Source organism: Corvus kubaryi, unplaced genomic scaffold, assembly GCF_017639235.1.
Source record: "Corvus kubaryi isolate FWS band 111438036 unplaced genomic scaffold, C.kubaryi_AGA036_p1.0 37396, whole genome shotgun sequence".
Taxonomy (NCBI): domain Eukaryota; kingdom Metazoa; phylum Chordata; class Aves; order Passeriformes; family Corvidae; genus Corvus; species Corvus kubaryi.
This window is the reverse complement of record NW_024581135.1, coordinates 457,683-478,417: the sequence shown is the minus strand read 5'-3', so window position 1 is coordinate 478,417 and position 20,735 is coordinate 457,683. Positions and strand designations below refer to the sequence as shown.

The 20,735-nt window shown below is 46.5% G+C and overlaps 1 protein-coding gene across 3 annotated transcripts in view; it reads right to left on the bottom strand.

Moving 5' to 3' along the window:
• ACVR1 (activin A receptor type 1) overlaps window positions 1-20,735 on the bottom strand; it is a 47,977-nt gene extending 27,242 nt beyond the window's left edge. Inside the window, exon 1 of one of the 3 annotated variants that reach the window (XM_042040936.1) lies at window positions 20,664-20,735. Coding sequence is in view for 1 of the 3 variants with exons in the window: in XM_042040935.1 (XP_041896869.1) it covers window positions 15,091-15,101 (11 nt within the window). In the remaining 2 variants the exon portion in view is untranslated. Of the gene's footprint in view, window positions 1-4,067; window positions 4,327-15,090; window positions 15,308-20,663 lie in introns of those variants that run through there. The other 2 variants (XM_042040935.1, XM_042040937.1) reach the window with 2 other exon arrangements.

Here is a 20,735-nt window from a genome sequence, read left to right as displayed (position 1 = left end):
AACCCACAGAGCCGGCATCACCCCTGCTAAACACAGTGCCAGCCCCCAGGAACCCACAGAGCCTGCATCACCCCTGCTAAACACAGTGCCAGCCCCCAGGAACCCACCGGGCCTGCATCGCCCCCTGCTCTCCAAACAAACATCACTTTGCTGGAGAGCTGCATTATAATCTCAACGAGAAACCGAGACAGTTGAACTCACAGTCTAAATGAGATCACTGACTGCTAATCATTTTCGAATGCTTTTTAGTAACTAGTTAAATATTACACAGCTTGCCTGTTCGGAGTTTCTGCAGAACACTCCAGCCAACCAAAACAAACATTTTCAAAAACAAATCTTTGGCTTGGCTGTCACCAATAAAAATCTTAATTTTTCCTTTAAAAAGCTGTTTGGGGGTTTTTCCTGATTGCCCCTGTTTTTCTTTACACAAATTTTAAGTACTCATTTCTTTATTCTGGCTTGCAGAGAAGCCTGGGTCTGATAATGTGCACAGCTTTTAGAGACCATCTCTCACTGGGGCAAGCCCTGCTGCAAGATAACAATGTCATCATCTCCCTACTGTCTCAGTGTGTTTTCACACATGCAGGGACCTAGAGAGGTGCAAATGCTTTTTATTCACGGTCCCTGATGATATCAGGCCAGATCACTCAAAGCCAAACTCTGAGTGAGGTGAAGACGCTGCTGGAAGCTTCCTCAGCCACAGCACTCTCCAGGTGACCCCTCAGTTGTGTTGATATTTCACTCCAGTGAGGACCCTCATTTGCACATCAATAATCCCAGCGAGATTTTGCAGATTTACCCTGGGTAAATCTGAACCTCCAGAGTTATTTTCACAGAGTCATCACCACAAGAATATTCTACTTCTGTCCTTTAACCCAAGCACCTTGCCCTGAGTGCAGTTTGGGGGATTTTGATAAAAATCAGCCAAAGCTTGGTTTTTTTAATCAATTTCATTGCATTGGCAGAATAATACAACGGCAGCATGACACAGCAAACACAGCCACTAGTTAAAATAAAACCATCAAAGCTGGAAATACTATAAATATATATGTATTTGTGTACATATATAAATCTATAAACCTGAGGAGGACAGGAGCAGGAGAGACGCAGAGGAACACAGTACCATGGCAGGGGTACCGAGGAGACATAGGATAGCCTGGCTTCACACCTCTGGCTCACTGCTCAGGGATTACACTGGGATTAGAGCGGCATTCTTCAGGAGTGATGGGCTGCTACAAAGTCGGAAAGGTTAAGGGACATAGAAAAGTCAGGTGTTCATTCTGCACCCCACTTACAGCTTAACTGCTCCTAGCCTCAGCCAGCCTAAGAAAATCAACCAACATTTACAGAGCAATCAGACTGAGAACAGAAGTTCCTGACACTCCATAAGCACGAGTCATGAAACAGTATTTCCTCTCAGCAGAGCATTTCATTAGCTATTACTCTGGAGTCCAGAAAACTGAATGCAATTAGCAGTCCCAAGAAGAAGTAAACACCCTGCTGCATGAGAAAGTCAAATCTTCAGAGATTATATATACTAAACCACCCCAGAATTTTAGCAGTACTGCTCTACAGTTTGGTCTTGCCTGTTTGGACAGGACAGAGACACATTATTCTGTTCTTAAATCCAAGATACAAACAAACCAGGTCCTACTAAGGCCTGGTACTCCACAGCCTCCCATCTCCCACTAGCACTGTGCAAATGGGACACTCAGGAGCAGGGATGTACAGAGCCTCATGAAATCCAGAAACAACACTGAGGGGCACTCGTTGTTAAGGGGAACACAACCCAAAGCTGACTTGAAGAAGGTAGTAAGGTGAAGATCAGTTGAGGCTTTTCTCCATCCTTGAACTATTCAGTGGTATTTCTGTTCCTCCAACATCAGCAACATTAACCTCAGTGCTAACCTCACACCACAGCTTTACCCTGTTCTCTCCCTCCACCATGATCCTCTCTTTTCTGTGCTCCAGCTCCCTCAAAGCATCCTGCAAGCCGTCCCCCCTTCTCACCTGAGGCTTCATAAGGTACCACAGCCTCCACCACAGGTCTCTGTTCCTCTCAGATCTTACCTGTGGCAGTCTCACCAGTGACACTGATCCATCTAAAATTCAAGCCTGTGTGCTAAAACAGCTCAAGACCTTTACAGATCACTTTGTCCTGGCATTCCTCAGTTGCTGTTACAGCTGCGTCTACCAGGCAAACCCTTGTGTCCCTCCTGGTATGGGAGCTCCCCATCACAGGCCTAGCTGATGTCCATCACTGCCTGCTATGCATCCCTCAGTCCCATCATCAGGCACCTTGTCACCTCTCCGAACACCGAATTCATCCCAATTATACACAATTCTGACACTTCTTTCCAGAGCTGTTTCAAGTATTCCCTTTCCACCTATTTAGCTGTATACTGTCAAACTCATGCATCTCATGTGGCCTTGCCAAACCCAACTGTACTTGCAGATCTTCAGAAAACCGTTCCACAGACTTTTGGTTTAATTGCTGCTGCAGAAGCCAAAAGCAGCCAGTCTCATCCCTATTTAGCAGCTAAATTCCCAAGGCTGACCTCACATACACTCAGCTGCAGATGTGAAGCACAATGAAAGCTAAAGCTCTCTTTTGGGACCAGTCTGGCTTTGGAGCTCTGAACAGACTGCTCAAGAGCAACACACCTATCCCCCAGTTGGGAACAAGGCCACACTCATGATTCCAGCGAGCTCATGACATATATCCACTGGCTATTTCCAAGGTCCAACATCTCCACATAGAGGATCCAGCCATGACTGTGAATGTAACACACTGAGGACAGTGAGTCAAAGATAACCTTCACCAACTGCTCCTGAACACAGGAAGCACACAAATATGCTTTGGGCCAACAGCCCTCCTCATTCATGGGCTGTGATGGAGCAAGAGATCATTCTGAATAGGACACAAGGCAGCACTTGTTCACACAGAGCAAGTGACCATCCCAATCTTTTTCCAACAACATCAAGCCATTTTCCTCAGAGGAAAACTCAAGTTAAAGGAGTGCATTTACTTCCCACAAATAACCTGCTATACAAACTGTTCCTACAAAGGGTCAAAAAGCACTAAAGCACTGTCAAAGGCATGAGGAAATAAAGTTTGGATACTCTGGATAGTAACTGTCATCAACCTGTCAGCCAGATAATGCTAAAGGAACAGTTCAACAGTCAGTACAAAAAGGTTTCCATGTCCCTACCACTCACTGCTCCATAGAAATGGAAAGCCAGGTTGGTCAACAGGGCCACATCTGACCTCACAGAAACCTTCAGCATTTTCACTCATCTCCTGGCCATAAGACAGACTCTTCTGGGTTTCATGCTCTAAAACTTTCCACTCAAAAAAAAAAGCAGCATCAAAACCCTACCCCAGGTTCTCACCAGCATGGCTCTAATTGTGAGTCCTCTGAAGTTAGCAGGAGCACAGCTGCAGAGAGAAAGCAGAAGCTGCCATATCTGCCTGTGAGCATGCAATTAGGCCAGAAATCATCTTAACTTCAGGTGGACTAGACACTAAGAAAACCACAATAAAATGGACTGAGGCATCCAAGCTTATTCTCAGAAAATAGGCCAGACCAGGCATGAAAACATCTGGGCTTGGCTTGAGTCATGAACCACATGAGCAAGACACCCCACTGCTGCCTGCGGGCCCGAGTGAGGAATGTGAGCAGCACAAAGGTAGGCAGCAGCAGTCTCCCACACCCAGATTCCCCTTCTGCATCTTCCTCCACCAAACATGCAACAGGCCCTTGATTCTGACGTGTCTTGCACAGCCCAGTCCAATGGGATTTCTAAGGACAGTTTTTCTGGAGCATCAGGCAATGCATACACGATCACAGCTGGTCAGCCAGCCAGCCAGCTCCAGGCACGTACTCCCACTTCTGAGGCAAAAACAAGGCCAAAAAGGGTTAAACCATTCCAATCCTGGCCTATGCTGACACGCACGTCCAGCTGGCCAATACTGTACATGCTCCAAGGATCCCTTACTCCGCTACACCAACACAAGGCAGCTCCCCTCCCTCCCTCCCACCCAGACCCTCGTTCCAATTACTTACACAAGCTGATGAGGACAAGTTTATCCCAATTCTAAGCAGCAAACAGCCAAGACTTCAGGTAGCAGAAGGATTGCAGCAGCTCAGCTCCTCTGTCCCTCAGATGAGCCAACGTCAGCACTATTCTCCCTTTCAGCTTTACAGTAGCAAGGGAAGTGAACTGAGCATCCTCACCAGAACTGCTCTCCGAGGCCAGAAAGCCCTGAAGGACTCTATGCCCCGTGGGGGAAGACAGGCGTGGGGACAGGCCATTGGCCGGAAACTGCTACTTCCTAGACTCAACAATGAAAAAGGAAAGAAAGGAAAGATTAAGGAGGAAGTCACAGAATTGCAGCGATTAATTAAAAATAATCTGCTCATACATATTAGAAATAAGCCTGACAGGAGGAACAGGTATGAGAGAGACACAGGACACAGTATATTTATGTATTTAATATAACACAGAAAATGGACAGACTATTATACATATAACCTATGGACTAACCCAGGAAATCCCTTTTCTGGCCACCACATGTACTCCTAACATGCATTTCAGCACTCTTACTTCAGAGTGGATTGAGCTTGGTCCCCTCACTGGAAGGTGCTACCACATATGGCTCCAAGCTGCCCAGAAGAGGCTGAGAACTTGACGCCCACATTTCAGGACGGAGCACATCTGCTATACAACAGGAACAGAGCTTGCAGCTTAGTCTCCTCCAGAAGAAATCCAGCACACACATGCCCAAACCACGCTGCAACTCACAATAAATGGAGTTCCTGGTGAGGACAAGCTTCAAAAAATCCACTGGTGCTCCAAGACAGAGGCCCAGTGTGGGTAAGAGCCATGGAGCCACCTGACCCCAAAAGCATGTTTGACCGACAGCCCTTCACCTCAGCTCTGCATCCCCCAAAACCCACAGGCAGCTGCTGAGGGTAAGCAGGGCACCAAGAGGGGTGTTGGGGGCATGAAGCAAGGGGGGGTAAGAATTAACTTTTAACAGGAAGAGGGGGGTTGCACACCTGAACCAAGCCCGCTGCCCCCCGCAGAAGTCAACGATCCGTGTCACGGTGTGGCCCCAGCCCGGCAGCTGTCGGCTCCCACAGCTGGCACTGGGCACTGCCAATCTGGGACTGCTTTCCAAGGACAGCCACCCTGGCTCTTCAGCAGTACATACACCATTAATGAAGGTTTTATCTCTCCCTTTTCCTGTCAGCTCAGATCCAGACAGGCTGACTCTGTTAACATTAAGAATGCTTATTTTTCCCCTATCCATTATCTCCAAGCCAAAACAACATCTGGAACTTCAGCTTGCCATACAAAGAGAGACAGATTATAACTGGAAAAAGCTACACATCAGCTTCCCAAGCTTTGTATGTTTCTGCTTTTATCCAAACTTCCCACATGTACCTTCCAAAACAGCTCCACAGGGAGAAGAAAGAAGAACTGAGTCCTTTGGAGAGACTCCCAAATACAATGTAAGGCCCCTTCCATTTCAGAATAACCTCAAAGGATTATCAGAAAAATAACAGGAGCAAAACCGATAGGAAAGTTTAGAGTAAGAATTTACCATCTTCTCCTTACACAAAAGAGAGGTGACATACCAGTGACCTAGAAAAGGAAATTAAACAAAGAATACTACTGGTGTGTGTTACTTGATAAAGTAATGGAAGAAAAACCTGGCGCCATTTCAGACTACATAAAGGTCCCACTTTAACAGACAGCTGTCTCCAGTGTCATTTAAGTGTGCTTTTTGCTTAGATCATGGTCAATGAATCATGAAAATCAATACAGATGGAAAACATAAAACCACGCTGCAGACAGGCTCAGCAGTGGAGCGTGTACCAACTAGCACCAGCCTCGGCTGGAGAGAGACGTGCCAAATAAACACAGACCAGTTTTTCCAACAACATTTATTTAACTCTTAGTAGTTAATTAACAGAAGTCATGACTACTGGTTATTTTCTAACCAGCCATCCCACTGCAGTTACACACTCCAGGCTCACCACCAAAGCTCTCCTCTCCTCCGCGTGTGCCGCCTCTGCCCCAGCGGCCGGTGCTCCCAGCCTCACCCACAGCTGGCCTCCAGCCCAGCTTCCAGCACAGCTGGGCACTCAGGGACAGCCCATGGTGGCCGAGACGTTCTCCAGAATGGCCCGGCTCCGCTGTCCCGGAGCACCCACCACCCAGCATGTGGAGCTGCCTGCCAAGGCCAGCCTGGGTGCTGGGCCAGCCCTTCCCAAGGCCACGATGCCTCTTGCTAAGCAACAAATGCTCTCAGAGCAGGAATTTTCATTTCCCAGCCCCCCTGGATGAGTTACCCCCCTGCTGATCCCGGGCTGCAGGAAGCTGCCATGCTGCTGCCAATTGGAGTATTATTTTCGGCTGACAATCACATAAAACCAATCTGAATGGCCAAAGCAGAATGAAGTGTATGTTTTCAAGAACAAACAAAACAAGTGTCACAGGTTTCTGTGTCTAGCATCAGAGTTTTAACATAACACAGAGTGGAGCCCAATTAAAAGAGTTCTCGGTGAACGGAATCAGCCATGTTGCAAGTGGAAGAACAGGGAGCCAACCCCCACATTGTACCAATGCTTTGACAGTCTCATAGCAATGACCATCAATTCAAACACACAGCTCATGCCAGCTCCAGCGAAGCAACAGCAGCATAAGCTCAAATGGTAATTTGCTGCTGAATACAGACAAAAACTCTATGCAACACTCAAAAATTAGTCATGTTTTAGCAGATTTTTGCTTTGCACCCAGCTGTTGCTTGTTCACAAGGCACCTACTCACGTATTAGCCATTTCCCCTCTGAAAAGCAGGATTAACTCACAGCAATGGTAGTCAGCAGCAGTGACACTTGGCCCGCCCAGCCCCTGTCTCCGTGGGTCCCCAGCCTACCCTGCAGCAGCCAGATACTCCAAAGGAAGCTGAACACTGCCAGCAAACAAGCAGATCTAAGCTGAATAAATGAATTATCAATGCTTTTAATACATTATTTTTCTGTCAGTTGGCTGAAAAAAACAGGAATTACTAAATCATCTCCAAAACCCCCAGAACTGACTGAATAATATGAACTCACTTGACCGTATGAGCTAGTAAAAACAGAAGTCACCCCTACTGATCTGCACAGCCCTTTGTCTGGGAACATACACCACAAACATGGACAAGACTGAGTTCCTTTGTACCAGAGCTTTGGGCTGAGCTGTCCCACTGTGGTCTGGCAGCAAGGACTTCCCCTGTGTCCCTCCCACCATTTTCAGGACAGATCATCTAACATTCCTCATAGCTTCCCAGAGCAAGGATAATCACAATCTGGGCTAGCAGAGATTGAAGTTAAAACCAGTGAGCTATTGTGTGAACTTGGTTGTTGGTCCGGTTTGTTTCTCATGAAGAGACATTTATGCAGTCAAACAAAATCTGCTCTGCCTAGGATGTCCCTGGATTCAAAGAGCACTGCAGCAGCATTCTCCCAATATCCATTTCATGGACCATGCAGGAAACCAAAGTGTAGCTACCTACACAAGTTACATGGCCAAACTACTTTAACCAAGAAAAGCTCTTTGATTTCTTCTCTTTTTCTGTTCCCCTTCTTAACACCATGATCATTTCCACTCACTCCAAGTGCCTCAAAGTGATCATTTGGGGAAGACAAGGGTTGCTGGACACCAGTTAACACTGACCTACTGATACAAACACACTGCTGCAAGAAACCCTACTACTAACAACTGAGCTTTAGCCAAGAACTCTGCTAAGAGATGACTCCTCACCCACAGCTGCTCAGAGGGACACCTGTTTTTGGACCTGCAACTGTACATTAGCTCCTCCAGCAGCAATAAACCCCACATGTCCCTGCAGCACTCTGCTCCCTTGCTCTGGAGTCCTGCCACTGTCCCACCTCCACACAACCAGAGGCAGACAGGCTCCTTTGGCACCACAGGTAAGCCTGGAGCACAAGGCAGGTCTCATCTGCAAACTGCTGGGAACACAAATTCCAAGCAAAGGCTCTGCTCCATGGTCTGTATTTGACCATACCAACACAGCCTCAGTGCCCCTACCTCCAGGCGAGGAGGAGAGGGCAGGAGATGTTTGAACAGCTCTGTTGTCAACCATGCAAAGGCCTGAGATGTCACTGCACCATGACAGAGGTACCAGCAGCACCAGCTGAGAGCAGGCAGAACAAGCAAACCCAAAACCACTGAGTTCCCACAGCAGGGCTGCAAAGAAATCAAACAGCTTCAAAATAATTCCGCGGTAAACTTCCCAGGGGCAGAGTTGCCAAACTAGCAATTCTAGGGAGGGCTGGACAAGCCAGAGCTCTCTGCAGGTCTGCACGGCTCCCTGGGAGAAAGCAATCCCTGGCCACCTGAAAATCCAGCCAGGCTGCACAAGCTGCTCCCAGCAAGGAACACCACACTGACCAACTCCAGCACTATATGGAGGATTTCGCTCCACTTGAGCTGGGATGTACTTGGGATAGAAGTTTCTTCAGACTACTACCAGGAAAAAAATAGCTACAGAAATGCAAAATAAACCCAACTGAGTAATTGTGTGAGCATAATGACTCGAAATTAAAGGTTTTAAACAAACAAAAACAAACAAACAAAAAAACACAACCCACACATTTGGAATTTTACATGGTTTTCTGAAATTTTTAAAACAGCATTTTACATTTGTTCAGGTAGAATATTCATTTCAGGTTTTGGTGTGTATTTAAATGCTTCCAAGTTGATCAAGGTGATTTAAGTTAGGAAGTTGAGTACAATTTAAATAACCAATTTTAGATCTGACTTTGTACTTATTTTTGTTCTTTTCTAAGAAAGGTTTAATTGCTGTTGAACACAAATTAATACTAACTAAATACAGGCTTTAAAGACCATTTCCCTCTCCATCCCTCTACTCCAACACCCAGGAACTCAGGTCCCCATTTTTTATGGAAAAGGATACATTTGTTTTGATTATTCACTCTTATAAATACAATACTTTAAAGTTTATTTTTAATTGGAAAACAGGCTTACAGCAACCTGACTGTGCTAATCATGCAAGAAAAATTATCAACACCTTTTGCCACTAAGGCCCAATTACTAGCCCAAGGACACAGGACCTGCAGCTCCAGAACTGCCCTGGACTAAGCCAGCCAGGTGAGCCTGTCTGGGTGACCTGGGCAGGGGGAGACAAGACCACCCTGCTTCTCAGCTCAGGGATCAGCTTTGCTGCTTTTGGGAGTCCCAGTGGACGGCCCCCACCAGCCCACACACTACTGTGACAGCGTGGAAGATCTGAAACACTCTTTACAAATCTCTGACATGTTAGACTGGGAGGGAGTGTTCAGTCACCTTTAAACCCTCCTCATGATGCAGCTGGGATGAGCATTTAACCAACTTTATTTAGCATTTACTGTGGGTTTTTATGAAAAACAAGTAAATAAAAAACACAGATTAAATTAAACCCAAAACAGTTCAGCCATTTAAAGTAATTTTAACTTTAACTTTCATACTCCAGACGCACAACCCCGAAGGTGACGCCTGTTTCTGCAGGACCTTCAGGGCAGGGTCAGCTCAGCAATGCAAATCTCATTGCTTCTTCAAATCTTTCCAAAAAGGTCTAAGTTTTAGCTTGCTAGTTCTTAATTCAGAATAAAATCACGTTATTTTTTTGCATGTTCTACATGAAAAATATTTACTATGTTCCTTTACTGTATTTAAACATTTTAAATCACTTTAACAGGGAAGACATGTTCTTTGTGGGCTTTTTGTTTGTTTGTTTTGTAAGAAAGTGGCCTTTCAAGATCAGAGAATCAACAGAATCTCCCTTTAAGATCAGATGCTCAAATATTTCCTTGGTGTCTCAGGAAACTGACCAAATATAGCACCAGAAAACCCACCTTTGTGCTCAGCTCTAACTCATACTGGCCATACAAACCTATTTCCTTTAGCCTTGGTTTGCTTCTTGATACAGTACCTGCTGTGGCCTCTTGACCCATAATTATCTCCCACAAAGAAGGTAACACATCAAGCACTTTCTTCCTTCAGCTGTGGTCCTAAGTACAATTTGGGTAAAACCTGCAAGCTGCACAAAGCAGTCAGCTAACACACTTACAGACATCTTTCAAACAATTATGACATGCAAGTGTTTTTGGCTTGTCCAACATTCATTTTTTAATTAATATGCCATTATGAACTCAGGTGCAGAAGAATCCCTCATTCACATATAACCAAACACACCTGTGGGACTGAAACAAGATCAATCATGTCAAAAAAGCCCTAAGATTTTTGGAAGAATATTTCAGAACTTTGAGGAAAAAAACCCCACATTTGGTATTCTTTCCCACTGCTGGCACACCAACCCCTAAGAGACTTCATTTACAGCCTGTGGGTCACTGCTGTTTGTGACTTTGGTGTGGGTTCAATTCCCTTCATGTTCACACTGGCCAGCGTTTCAGAAAGAACCTTTTCTACACACACTCACTTTCTGCTGCCTGAGCCATACTCCTCTGGGGGACCCCAAAGACCCCCCTGAGGAGGGTCCTGGCCAGCACAGCCCAACAAAGGACTGTGGTCTCCAGCCTCTCCACCCCAGGAGCAGAGCCCTTGTGCTTCCTACCAAGGAAAAGCTGCTAAAAACCACAGTCCCCACCCTGTGAGACATCACATGTGCTACTGAGAACTTCTCAGGCAAGGCCATCCCAAGCCAAACATAGCAATCTTTTGCTGCCACATTTCTCCTGACTTGCCAGCAAGGACCTTACCACAATGCCAGGACACCACAGCAACCAGTGAGCTGTGGTCACCAGAACAAGGCAGCCCACCCAAGACCTCACTGACATGTTTCCCACTGTTTTATCCATATTCCCAGAACACGAAGTGTGTGCAGAGGCGAACAGCACCAATTACCAGCTGACAAGCAATAACATACTCTGTTAGAGACACTGCCACATGCCTGGCCCTCGGCCACTCCCTCCTCTGACAGTGACGCCTGAGTCCCACAAGGCATCCCCGAGCATCCCTCTTTAACACCAACCCCCCAGTTACTTGTAATGGGGGCCAAACACTCTCTTGGCTCTCCAGAACTCTCCTTTAGGAGACCCAACAGCAGAGACCACCTTCACTCCCAGCACAGGGGCTCTTCACCCCATAAACCCTGCAGCCCCAGTGCCAGGGCCACTTTCAGTTCACAAGCACATGAATTCCTACCAGGAGGCAGCCAAAAGCTATGAGTGAGGCTCCTTCCCTCCCCAGAAAAACAAGGGTTTGCCAATTTGTTTTGCTCAGTCTGTGGCACACACAGCCCTGAAGAAGTGCACATGCTCCTCTTTCCAGGTTTCCATCACAGACAGGAAAAACTGTGAATCTCTGTCTTCAAGAAGGGAACCTGTTGATGTTTTCACTCAGGTCTCAAAAGAACCATCAAGTACCAGGAGACAAACACTGCAGTCTTTCCAAAGCTGCCAGGAATGGTCCTCACTATTCCTTGCAGAAGCAGTGCAGGCACTCGCAGGAGATTTGCTCCAGCCACAGATGCTGCAGAGCAAGAACAATGACAACAGAACCCCGTGCAGAGGAACAGCAGCCTCTGAATTGCACCTACTTCACATCAGACTCAAAACACAAGCAAGCTCTCAAAATGCCTTTCTTCTGCCTCCATCTGCCGCTGTGTTGCTGTGCTGTGGCTCTATGGACCCAGCCTTGCGGAACAACTTCCCATTAATTCACCTTTTCCATTTGCTTTAGTCCACTCCCCAGAGCTCCATATACAGTAGATATTTATTTTAAAGCTAAGCCAAAGCCATTCAAACGCTAACACTTCAGGGTCTTCGATATTCCTGGTTGCACACAGGAGGGCCTCTTTTAGAATAAAGAGCGTCCACTTTGGGAACTAAACCAACATAATTATAATTGGGATGCATGTCAAAGTTTTACAAATCTCCAGACTGGAAATAAATTAGGTTTTACTCCTCACAGATCCTTTGTTACAGAAGGCATAAAAACTGCATTGAAGCCTCAGGAACACCAATTCCTCACCAGAGATTCCAGGAACTGTGTAAGAAAATCGAGCTTCAAAACCCAGTTTGTTGCTGTGGCTCCTCACTGCATGGCATTTTGGCTTTCCTAATGGAGAAACAAGACAAAGTTCCCCCAAAATCCTGGACACTGTTCCACATGAAAGTCCAATACATATTTTCTTTGAATGTCTAACAATGTCCAGGATCAAATCCCAACCAAAAAGATGAAGTCAAAGACTTTTCCAAAAAAAGTCAAAGTCATTAAAACATGCCACTTTTGCATCAAGCATGGAAATACCGTATTTCTTTCAGACTTCTGATGGTGCTTAGGTTTTTATTTCCGTAATTTAGGAACAGTCATATTGATTCACTCATTCTTCAAAATATTACTTGTGTCATAAAGGAAGCAGTATGGAGGGAAGGGAATAAATAGGTTTAGATTTTAGAACAGGTTTTGCAGAACAACCATGCCCAGGTTTGCTTTAGAGGTATGACATGAGTCTTACAAATGTGTAAAATACCTACACCAAGACAGAAAAAACATCCAATTGTTTAGGCAAGCTGGGACATGTTACTCAGATTATTCTCTACTGGAGGCTGATGCAAACATGCCAGGTCCACAAACACACACAGAAATGTCTACGTGGCATTTCTGGCACATTTGTAAAGGCCCAACTGTCAACCAACTAATGTGAGAGAGCAAAAGCCATGCCAAGGAGTTGTTCAAGAATTTAAGAAGTGCACAGGCTCAACAGCAAAAGCCAAGGGCAGGATCCATGAGAACAGACATGGAGGACAGACCAAAGAAGCCACCAGCCACCTCCCAGCCACGCCTTCGCAGCGCACGACGTGGGGATTTGAGGTGGGGGCAACACAGCCCACGTTGCTGAGCAGCCTTTTAGGTGGAGCTTTTTCTTCTATACCAGTGATTTGAAATAACTTGAATGTTTCTTTCTGGGCAGAGACGGGTTCAAATTATGCAAAGAAATTGGAGGACAGCCAATACTCAAACGATTCAACCTTCATCCTAACCACAAAGATGTACCTCGGCTCTCACAGACGGGCGTTTGCGAGCTGGTCTGGGCACAACGCGCTGCCCAACTGAGCTAAAGGGCTCTGCCTGAGAGGGGAACAAGACATCAAAGTAAGATCCCGTGCTACCTCTGGCAGGGAGGACAGCTCTCGAATCAAAAGATAAGCAGAGATGGTCCCACACCACATACACACCTAGTCACCCCCAAGGAAAATGGGTGGAGCAAAAAGGTGCTTGCATGGCAATTTTCATCATCATCGCTACATTTAGACCCACGATCTAGACAGGTTTTGCAACTCAGTCCAAAAATAAAGGTCAAGTGGAATAAAAGTTACTTAGATCAATGCTCAATATGTAAGAATGAATGTCCAGAAAAGAATTTCCTACGTTTTCCAAATATTTATTTTTCTATTGTAATCACAACCACCAAGAGCACCCACCCCCTCCATTCTGTTGTGGGTGTTTTTTAAATTCACAAGGATCAGCACTTTTTTCATGTGCTAAGGGTACATCTCAAATGCTCTTTCTTACCATTTAACTTGAGCCAGTATTTAGAAGTCAAATTAAAAATAGCCTTCTTTTTTTAAATGCACAACTTATTCTAATTCCACGCCCAAGGAGATAGGAATTAGTTAATTTAACACTCAGACTGGTGCACTACGAGTTGCACATTTTTGTTCTGAGAACAGAAAATAAGGAGTAGCACACTGTAATACTACAAGATTAACTGCCATAAACTCCACTGCCAAATCATCCTCCTGATACTGAAATCAGCTGGAATAGTCCTTTTCTTCTCTTTTTTTTCCCACTGGTTCCACTCACATTTATCATCCTGTGCACATACTTTTATATCTTTTTATCTTTTGCGCCAGTTAGTCTTTAAGTTCTATTCAGCAACTTCTGGGGAATGGAAAATTTTTATTCTCTGTGTTGTTTATCACTCCAGCCTGGGATTTACCCAGCCCATGCCATCAAAGTTGATGTTTTAGCAGGCTGCTACCCACAACTGCAGCTGCAGCAGGCAGTTTACTCTCCAGCAGCAGTAAAGGCTGCAATTTAATGGCTTTTAAAAAATAAAAAAAATATTACTCCTTATGAAGTCAAGAAAAGTTTTAATGTGCAATATGGACATGGCTTTTACCAATAACCAACCTGCAGCATATCACCTATCTTTTCTCTAATATAAGAGTATTATAATGTAATATGATACAATTAATATTCTCTTAAACCAAACCATTATCTTTTCATTTTGTTTTCTCTTTTAAGATTCAGCCTTAAAATTACTTTAATTGTTGCAGTCCTCCCACACAAATACAAGAGGCAAGTTTATTGCAATGGAGAGCCCTAAATAGCACAGTCTGGTTTAGGCTGACTAATACAAACACGCATTTTGTTTAATTTTACATTTGTTCCTAGGGAGATTTCAGTCTCATCTCTTCTACCTCCCATTCCACAGCACCTGACAGTGTAGGACGTCACCCACCCTGGCAGGCTGAGCAGCCCAGGCAGCTCTGGCCCCATGCATGGCAGCTTGGGGGACAGGCTGGCCACTGCTGGTCACCATCCTGCAGAGAAGGGAGGGCAGGCAGGCATGTGGGACTGCCAAAAATGTGTGTCTGAGCACGTCCTGGTGTCATGGCAATAGCCAAGAGCAAGCCAGCAGCAAGGAAACCTGCAGGAACTCTCCCTGGGGAGTGGACCACAGCAGGTCCACCAGGCCGAGGCACACCAAATACACAGGGTGCACTCAAGCAAGGCAACAGCCTTCACAAACACACCAAGGCAGCTCACAGTCCCGTGTGTCTGCTCAGCCACTCATACCCTCAGAAATCCCTCCTTAGCACCAGCACAAGAAAAAAACCTGGGAATTAACCCAGGTTAGAAGTAACCTGGCAAAGGCAGACTAAGTTTTAACCAAATGAATGCCTTATCCAGTGCATCACATGGTCAGAGATGCCAGAACAGGAAAAAGAACAGCACGTGGAGAAGGAGAAGCAGGACTACTTACTGGCCTGCCATTAGTAGCTGGTGAAAAGGTTTGTGCAACCACAGCCCCAAGTGCCTCAAACCACTGAGCCAGAAACCCCAGGAGGAGCCTGCTGAGGCACACCGACTCCTGAAAGCAGGGATCAGCAGCTTCCAGGACTTCAAAGGGAAGCCACTTCTAGCCTCCAAGCGATCCACGAAGCCAAAGGCTGCTGGCGAAGGCTGCCAGCCCGCTCCTGCTGTCACAGGATCCTTGCCAGGCAAACAGCAGACCTGCAATTAGAAGAGGTGTTTGTTGGCCTCTCTTCTGCAGCTCATTAGCAGAGGTAAGGTTTGCAGTCAGAACAAGAAAGTCCCGACCTCCAGCGAGCACAGCTCACCACAACTGCTCTGTAAGACAAGGAACAAGTCCTCCTACCAGCTTCCATTTAACAGGACGATCTGTGGCTTCAGCATGCTGAGAAGGAACATTCCAGGCACTCAGGACAGAAGGTTAAGTGTTGCAGCAACACGTCTTCTGTAAAAAGGCCCAGATAACAGCTTTTGGTGTTCCACCTCACCATCTTCTATCTCCATCTTGGTCATTTCAGACTACACAAACAACTCCAAAGGCAGCCTTGGACAATCACCAAACTGGTGGTCTTCACTTTAATAAGCTTCTCTTAACAAAGCCAGAGCCTTCCTTTCCCTAAAGCAGACTGGAGCTGCTCTACAACAAGCTCCACACACTTCCGGATGCATCTTTCCAGTAGCATCACAGGCAGGGAACAGTGACTTGGCCTGACCCTGCCAGGAGCGTTTCAGAAGGGGAGATGCAGTGACAACAGGACTTCTGGGGGCGAGAACCATGGAACTGCCCCTGCACACCAACAACACACACGCCTAACCAGCAATAACCTGACTCCAGAAGAGGCCAGGAGCAGATGCTCAGGAAGAAGCGTAAGGACACAGCGTAAAAGGGGCATTCTTCCACCCTCCTCTGCGCCCTACCCCACACTTCCCAGTCAGAGGTAAATTCCCAAGCCCAAAACTGCATCTGAATCACTGCATTTACTGGTCTCCCACAGGCCTACCAACAGATCCAACTGTACCTTAAAAAAGTCTCCTGAATGTCCCACCACAGTCAGTCTATAGCTTAAAAAGGCACCACACAAAAACTATTGGTTTTAATTTTAAAGCTGCTGACAATTGATTACACCCAGTATTCACCATTTATTGCATAATAAGAAATTACCTAGGATCATCACTTCCAATTTACTCATGTCAATTGTGACTTTAAGACCTCTACACTATTTCCTTTAAAGCATTTCTCCCCTTAGCAAGTCAGTTTATTTACACACCACCTTACACAGCCTTGCAAAACTAGGCTGAGCCAACCTCATGTAAACCTAAAACAGGTCCCAAGCTTGAAGAAACTGTGGAGCTGAAGGACACTGATTATCCCAATTGCTTAGGCACTTACAATGCCTTTGCATTCAAACAGAACTCCATCCCTTGAGATAAGTGACCTTGATCTGGGGGGCTTGTTAGGTGTTTCAGCGCTGGTGGCACACTAGTTTGCAGGCACAAGGAATGCAAAGCATGTTCTCACCAGAGCTGGCAGAATCCTGTGTCCCAGAGCCCTGGCCCCAGCACACTGCCAGGCACAACCGGGCACTGCCACCACGCTGCAGAGTGACGGGCACGGCCAGCACTGGGGCAGCAAACAAGGTGAGGCACTGCATGAAAGGCAAGAGCACATCAAAAGAGCCCTGTTAAAGAGGGATCTACACTACCTGGCGGACTGTGATCCAGCACCTGATGTTGACTACTCAGGAGCAGATTGGCCTTCCAGGGGAAGGCGAGCATCTGAACTGCCAGTGAAGAACACCAGCACTTCTGAACTGCAGTGCTGCTTTCTCCCACATAAAGGAGTGTGCTTGTTTCACTAGGAGCACAGGCACACTCCTCACGTTCCTTCCAGAAAACGGCATCTCATGTTCATGGCAAAGGTGTGCTTCAATGCTACTTTATAACTGCAGTTCGTTCTCTCTGGGTCTTCTTACCAGAGGAGAATTTTGGGAGTGTGTTCCGAACAACCTCAATCTACAGATGCAAATCACTCTGAAACAGGAACCTGTGAGCACTGTGCACACACAGCACCAGAAGACCACACGTTAAGGAAGCGACTGCCATCACCTGAGACTGGGTCACATGCAAACTCATGGTCCAACGTAACACAGAAAACTATTGCACTACAATCACTTACTGTTATTGGTCTGCACTTCCACGCTTTTGAAAGCATTACTCTGAAACCATGTTTTGGCTGCAAACATAGTGAAAAAAAAAGGAACTTCTTGAAAGCATTTCCATGGAACTCCATACATTTCGTAGTCTACATTTTATAAATTTGTGATCCCAAAACAGTTTTCACAGACATGTGAATTCAGCTTTCCAACACTGCTGGAAAACACCATCATTCCTGATTTTTACAGATAAGTACAGGTATGTACATGACATAAAAGCCTTACACCCCCAACGTGTGGCCACAGAACTTGTCTACAGCAGTGCTCAAAAGGTGAGGATTTTGACAGCATCAGATATCTCTGTAACTAAGATGCTCTTAAACTGTCTCAGTCTTGACTACCCTCAGATCCTAAAGTAACTAATCCATCCCCTAATCCACGTGCACACCCTGGCTGAGGCCAGCCTGCCACCCACCTCTGTGACATCCATGAACCCTCATACACAGAGGCACTCAGAAATCACCCATGTTCAATACCACCACTGCAATCTGCTGTAGCTCCTGAGAGTTGCACAGGTGAAGTGGGACAAGTTTTTAACCTGTTTATACACAGTAGAGCAGGTATCAAGATGCCATTTGAGAGTTCTAATACCAAGAATGTAAATGAATTCAAGTAGCTTTTTTTTGGCAGGGACAAGAAGGGCTGAACGGGTGCCTAATTATTTCACAACGGCTGTCCCTAGATCCTATTTTAGCATCGGGCTTTCATTAAATTTAAGCATGACTTCAGAGTACCAGCTGGCTGGAAAAAACAAAAACCACAAACACAACCCACCCACAACACCCCACGGGTGTTCTTATCCCCGCCCATGTTCTCTTCCTACCCTCACTGAGGGCTTGGAAGACACCAGTTCCATTTGGAAAACCAGCCTCAAAAGCAGATAAGTTCTGCAGGAAATGGCTATATTTAGCCCTCCCCTTTCACCTCAGCTCCTCTACACACTTGCATTCTCCTGCAAAAGGATCCTTCTGCTCAGTGTTAGAGGTGATCTTTAGCAGGTCACCTCAGCAGAAAAAATGCAACCAACTTCATACGTGTTAAGAGAAGAGTGTGAACAATCACCAGAATATCAAATCTTCAGCTACTAAGGCATACAATAAAACTCTTACGTCTCAAAGTGTGTTGAATTGCAAGCCCCAGGAACACAGTATGGCCAAAATCACTTTATGAGTGGTGCCCATGGAGGGCGAGGCTGAACCTCTGCACACACTATCCGGGGCTTCACCAGTTCTTTTGTCAGTAACTAACACAGCCATCCTATTCCCTACAGAGTATAAACATAAGGCAACAAACTCAACAGCTCTGCTACTCAAGTATTTTCCTAATAAATAGTTTTCTAAATTTATTTCCTAATAAATAAATCATAAAAAAACCCAGTTAGCAACAGTTCCTGGGCAGTGGAACTTAGACAGAGAATGTCGGCAGCACCTCTGGAAACATCATCAACACCAGGTCAGTAGGATTTCCCTTCCCCAGCTTGAAACTTTGAGACACATTATAAGACTTAAAAGTAAAACTATATAATGGGGGTTTTTCCCCTCAAGTTGTTTCATTTAAATAACAGCCTCACCTGGCATAATTCTGTCCTAACCATGATTTAGGCCTGTAAGAGCTGATTATTTACAAACTGAGAAGGTTGAGGGGTGAACTAAGTCACAGCAACAGACCTTAAAGTTTATCCCAAAATGAAGACAGAACAAAATACACCTCTCACTCAGTGTGGAGACAAACAGGCAGAGATTTACAGTTAGGAACTACTCCCGAGTCCTGTGCCACTGGGCAAGGAGCACATACCCGACCCCTGAATCAGAGGAATGCAGGTCTTATCCCAGCAAACAAATCCTGAGGGAAGGCAAACCTCTGAAACCACGGCACACACTTAACACCTCCTGGGGAGAGCAGAGTGCATACAGGAACTTTTTGTTCCCTTAAAACAGATCTCTAACACCTTCTCAAAAAAAAAAAAAGTTTCGGCCATCAAAGGCCCCAGCCCTGCACTTGAGAGCTCTCCACAGCCAGGACTCCAGCTTTCCCATTTCAATTGCAAGGCACCCCAGCACTCTTCAAACAGCTCCAGCCCTTCAAGGACAGAGCTCGGAGAGTATTTGCAAAGTGCCTGCTGCATTCCAGGTCACCACCATCCCTCTGAAGATGAGTATAAGGATCATAGCAAAGATCGTACTACAGGAAACAAAAGAAAAGTGAAGGTTTAAAAATAGACTTGTCATTGCCCACAGCAAACTGCTATAGCCACAGGAGTCTTCTTAAAGGAGAAGCTGAGATGGGCTTCAATGCAGACCATAAAAACACATGAGATTTGGAAAATGAATCTGTTCTCTTCTGAGAGATCAATGCATCGTTTTAAAAAGTGGGTTTGTACAAACGTGCCAGTTCTGCAGCTCAGTCCAGAACCTGGAAGTTCCCACCAGTAACATCATCCTGAGGCACTGGTGCCTCCAGCACACCTACATGAACCCCAACTCTTTGAGAACCTCCTGAAGATGAACTGCTCTCTCAACTACTGGAAAACAAAGTGGTTTCGTTACAATTAATGTAAAAGTACTGCTAGAAACAAATTATTTTAGTCTTTTTGTATAGACGGAGTTGGAAAGACTGACTGGGCAGCTTCCCCTACTATATTCATGGCCCAGATTTCACAGGCCAGTGTGTGGGTTTAGAGCCTCCAGGTTAACACGCACACCTGAGCGGGCTGAGAGCGCCTTTCTGCTCCAGGACCGTGCTCCCTGTCCAGCCAGAGTCCCGCAAGAAGCCAGGCCACAACCTGCCCCCTTTCCTTCCCCCGCGGAGCCCAGGGCGGGCGGGCTGCGGATAACCGGGGGGCTCAGAACCCGCTGTCTCCCGCACCAGCGGCTCTGGCAACCTGCAAAGGCGTCACCTTTAGCAGATGAACTGGCACCAGGGACTTTGACCTGGAGCTTTCTTATCCCCAGCAAACCACGGACTCTCAGCGTATTGACGTGGGTAGTGCCAGCACATCCACGGGGAGCTCACTGCGCTCCGGCAGCACTCCGCACCTCCCACCCGGGCAAGCTCCACGCAGCCCCACGGTTGCCACCGCGAAGAAAATTAACTCTACCCCAGCCAAAACCACCACAAGTTAATAAAAAGCAGAGAAAAGGGAAAGCCCCAGCCCTGCCCTCCCCGCGACACCGCAGCGATGTCGCACCCCCCGAACACGCCCGCGGCACCGCGGGGCCTCTGTGCGTCCCCTACTCGGGCACGGGGACCCCCGGGACAGCGAACCCTCCCGGGGCGGCGAGGCCGACCTGTTCCGGGGATGGGGACTCACCCGCTCGGGCCGACGGGACGGAGCTGCCCGGTGCGGCGGCGCTGCCCCGCTCAGGCCGGCCGGACGGAGCTG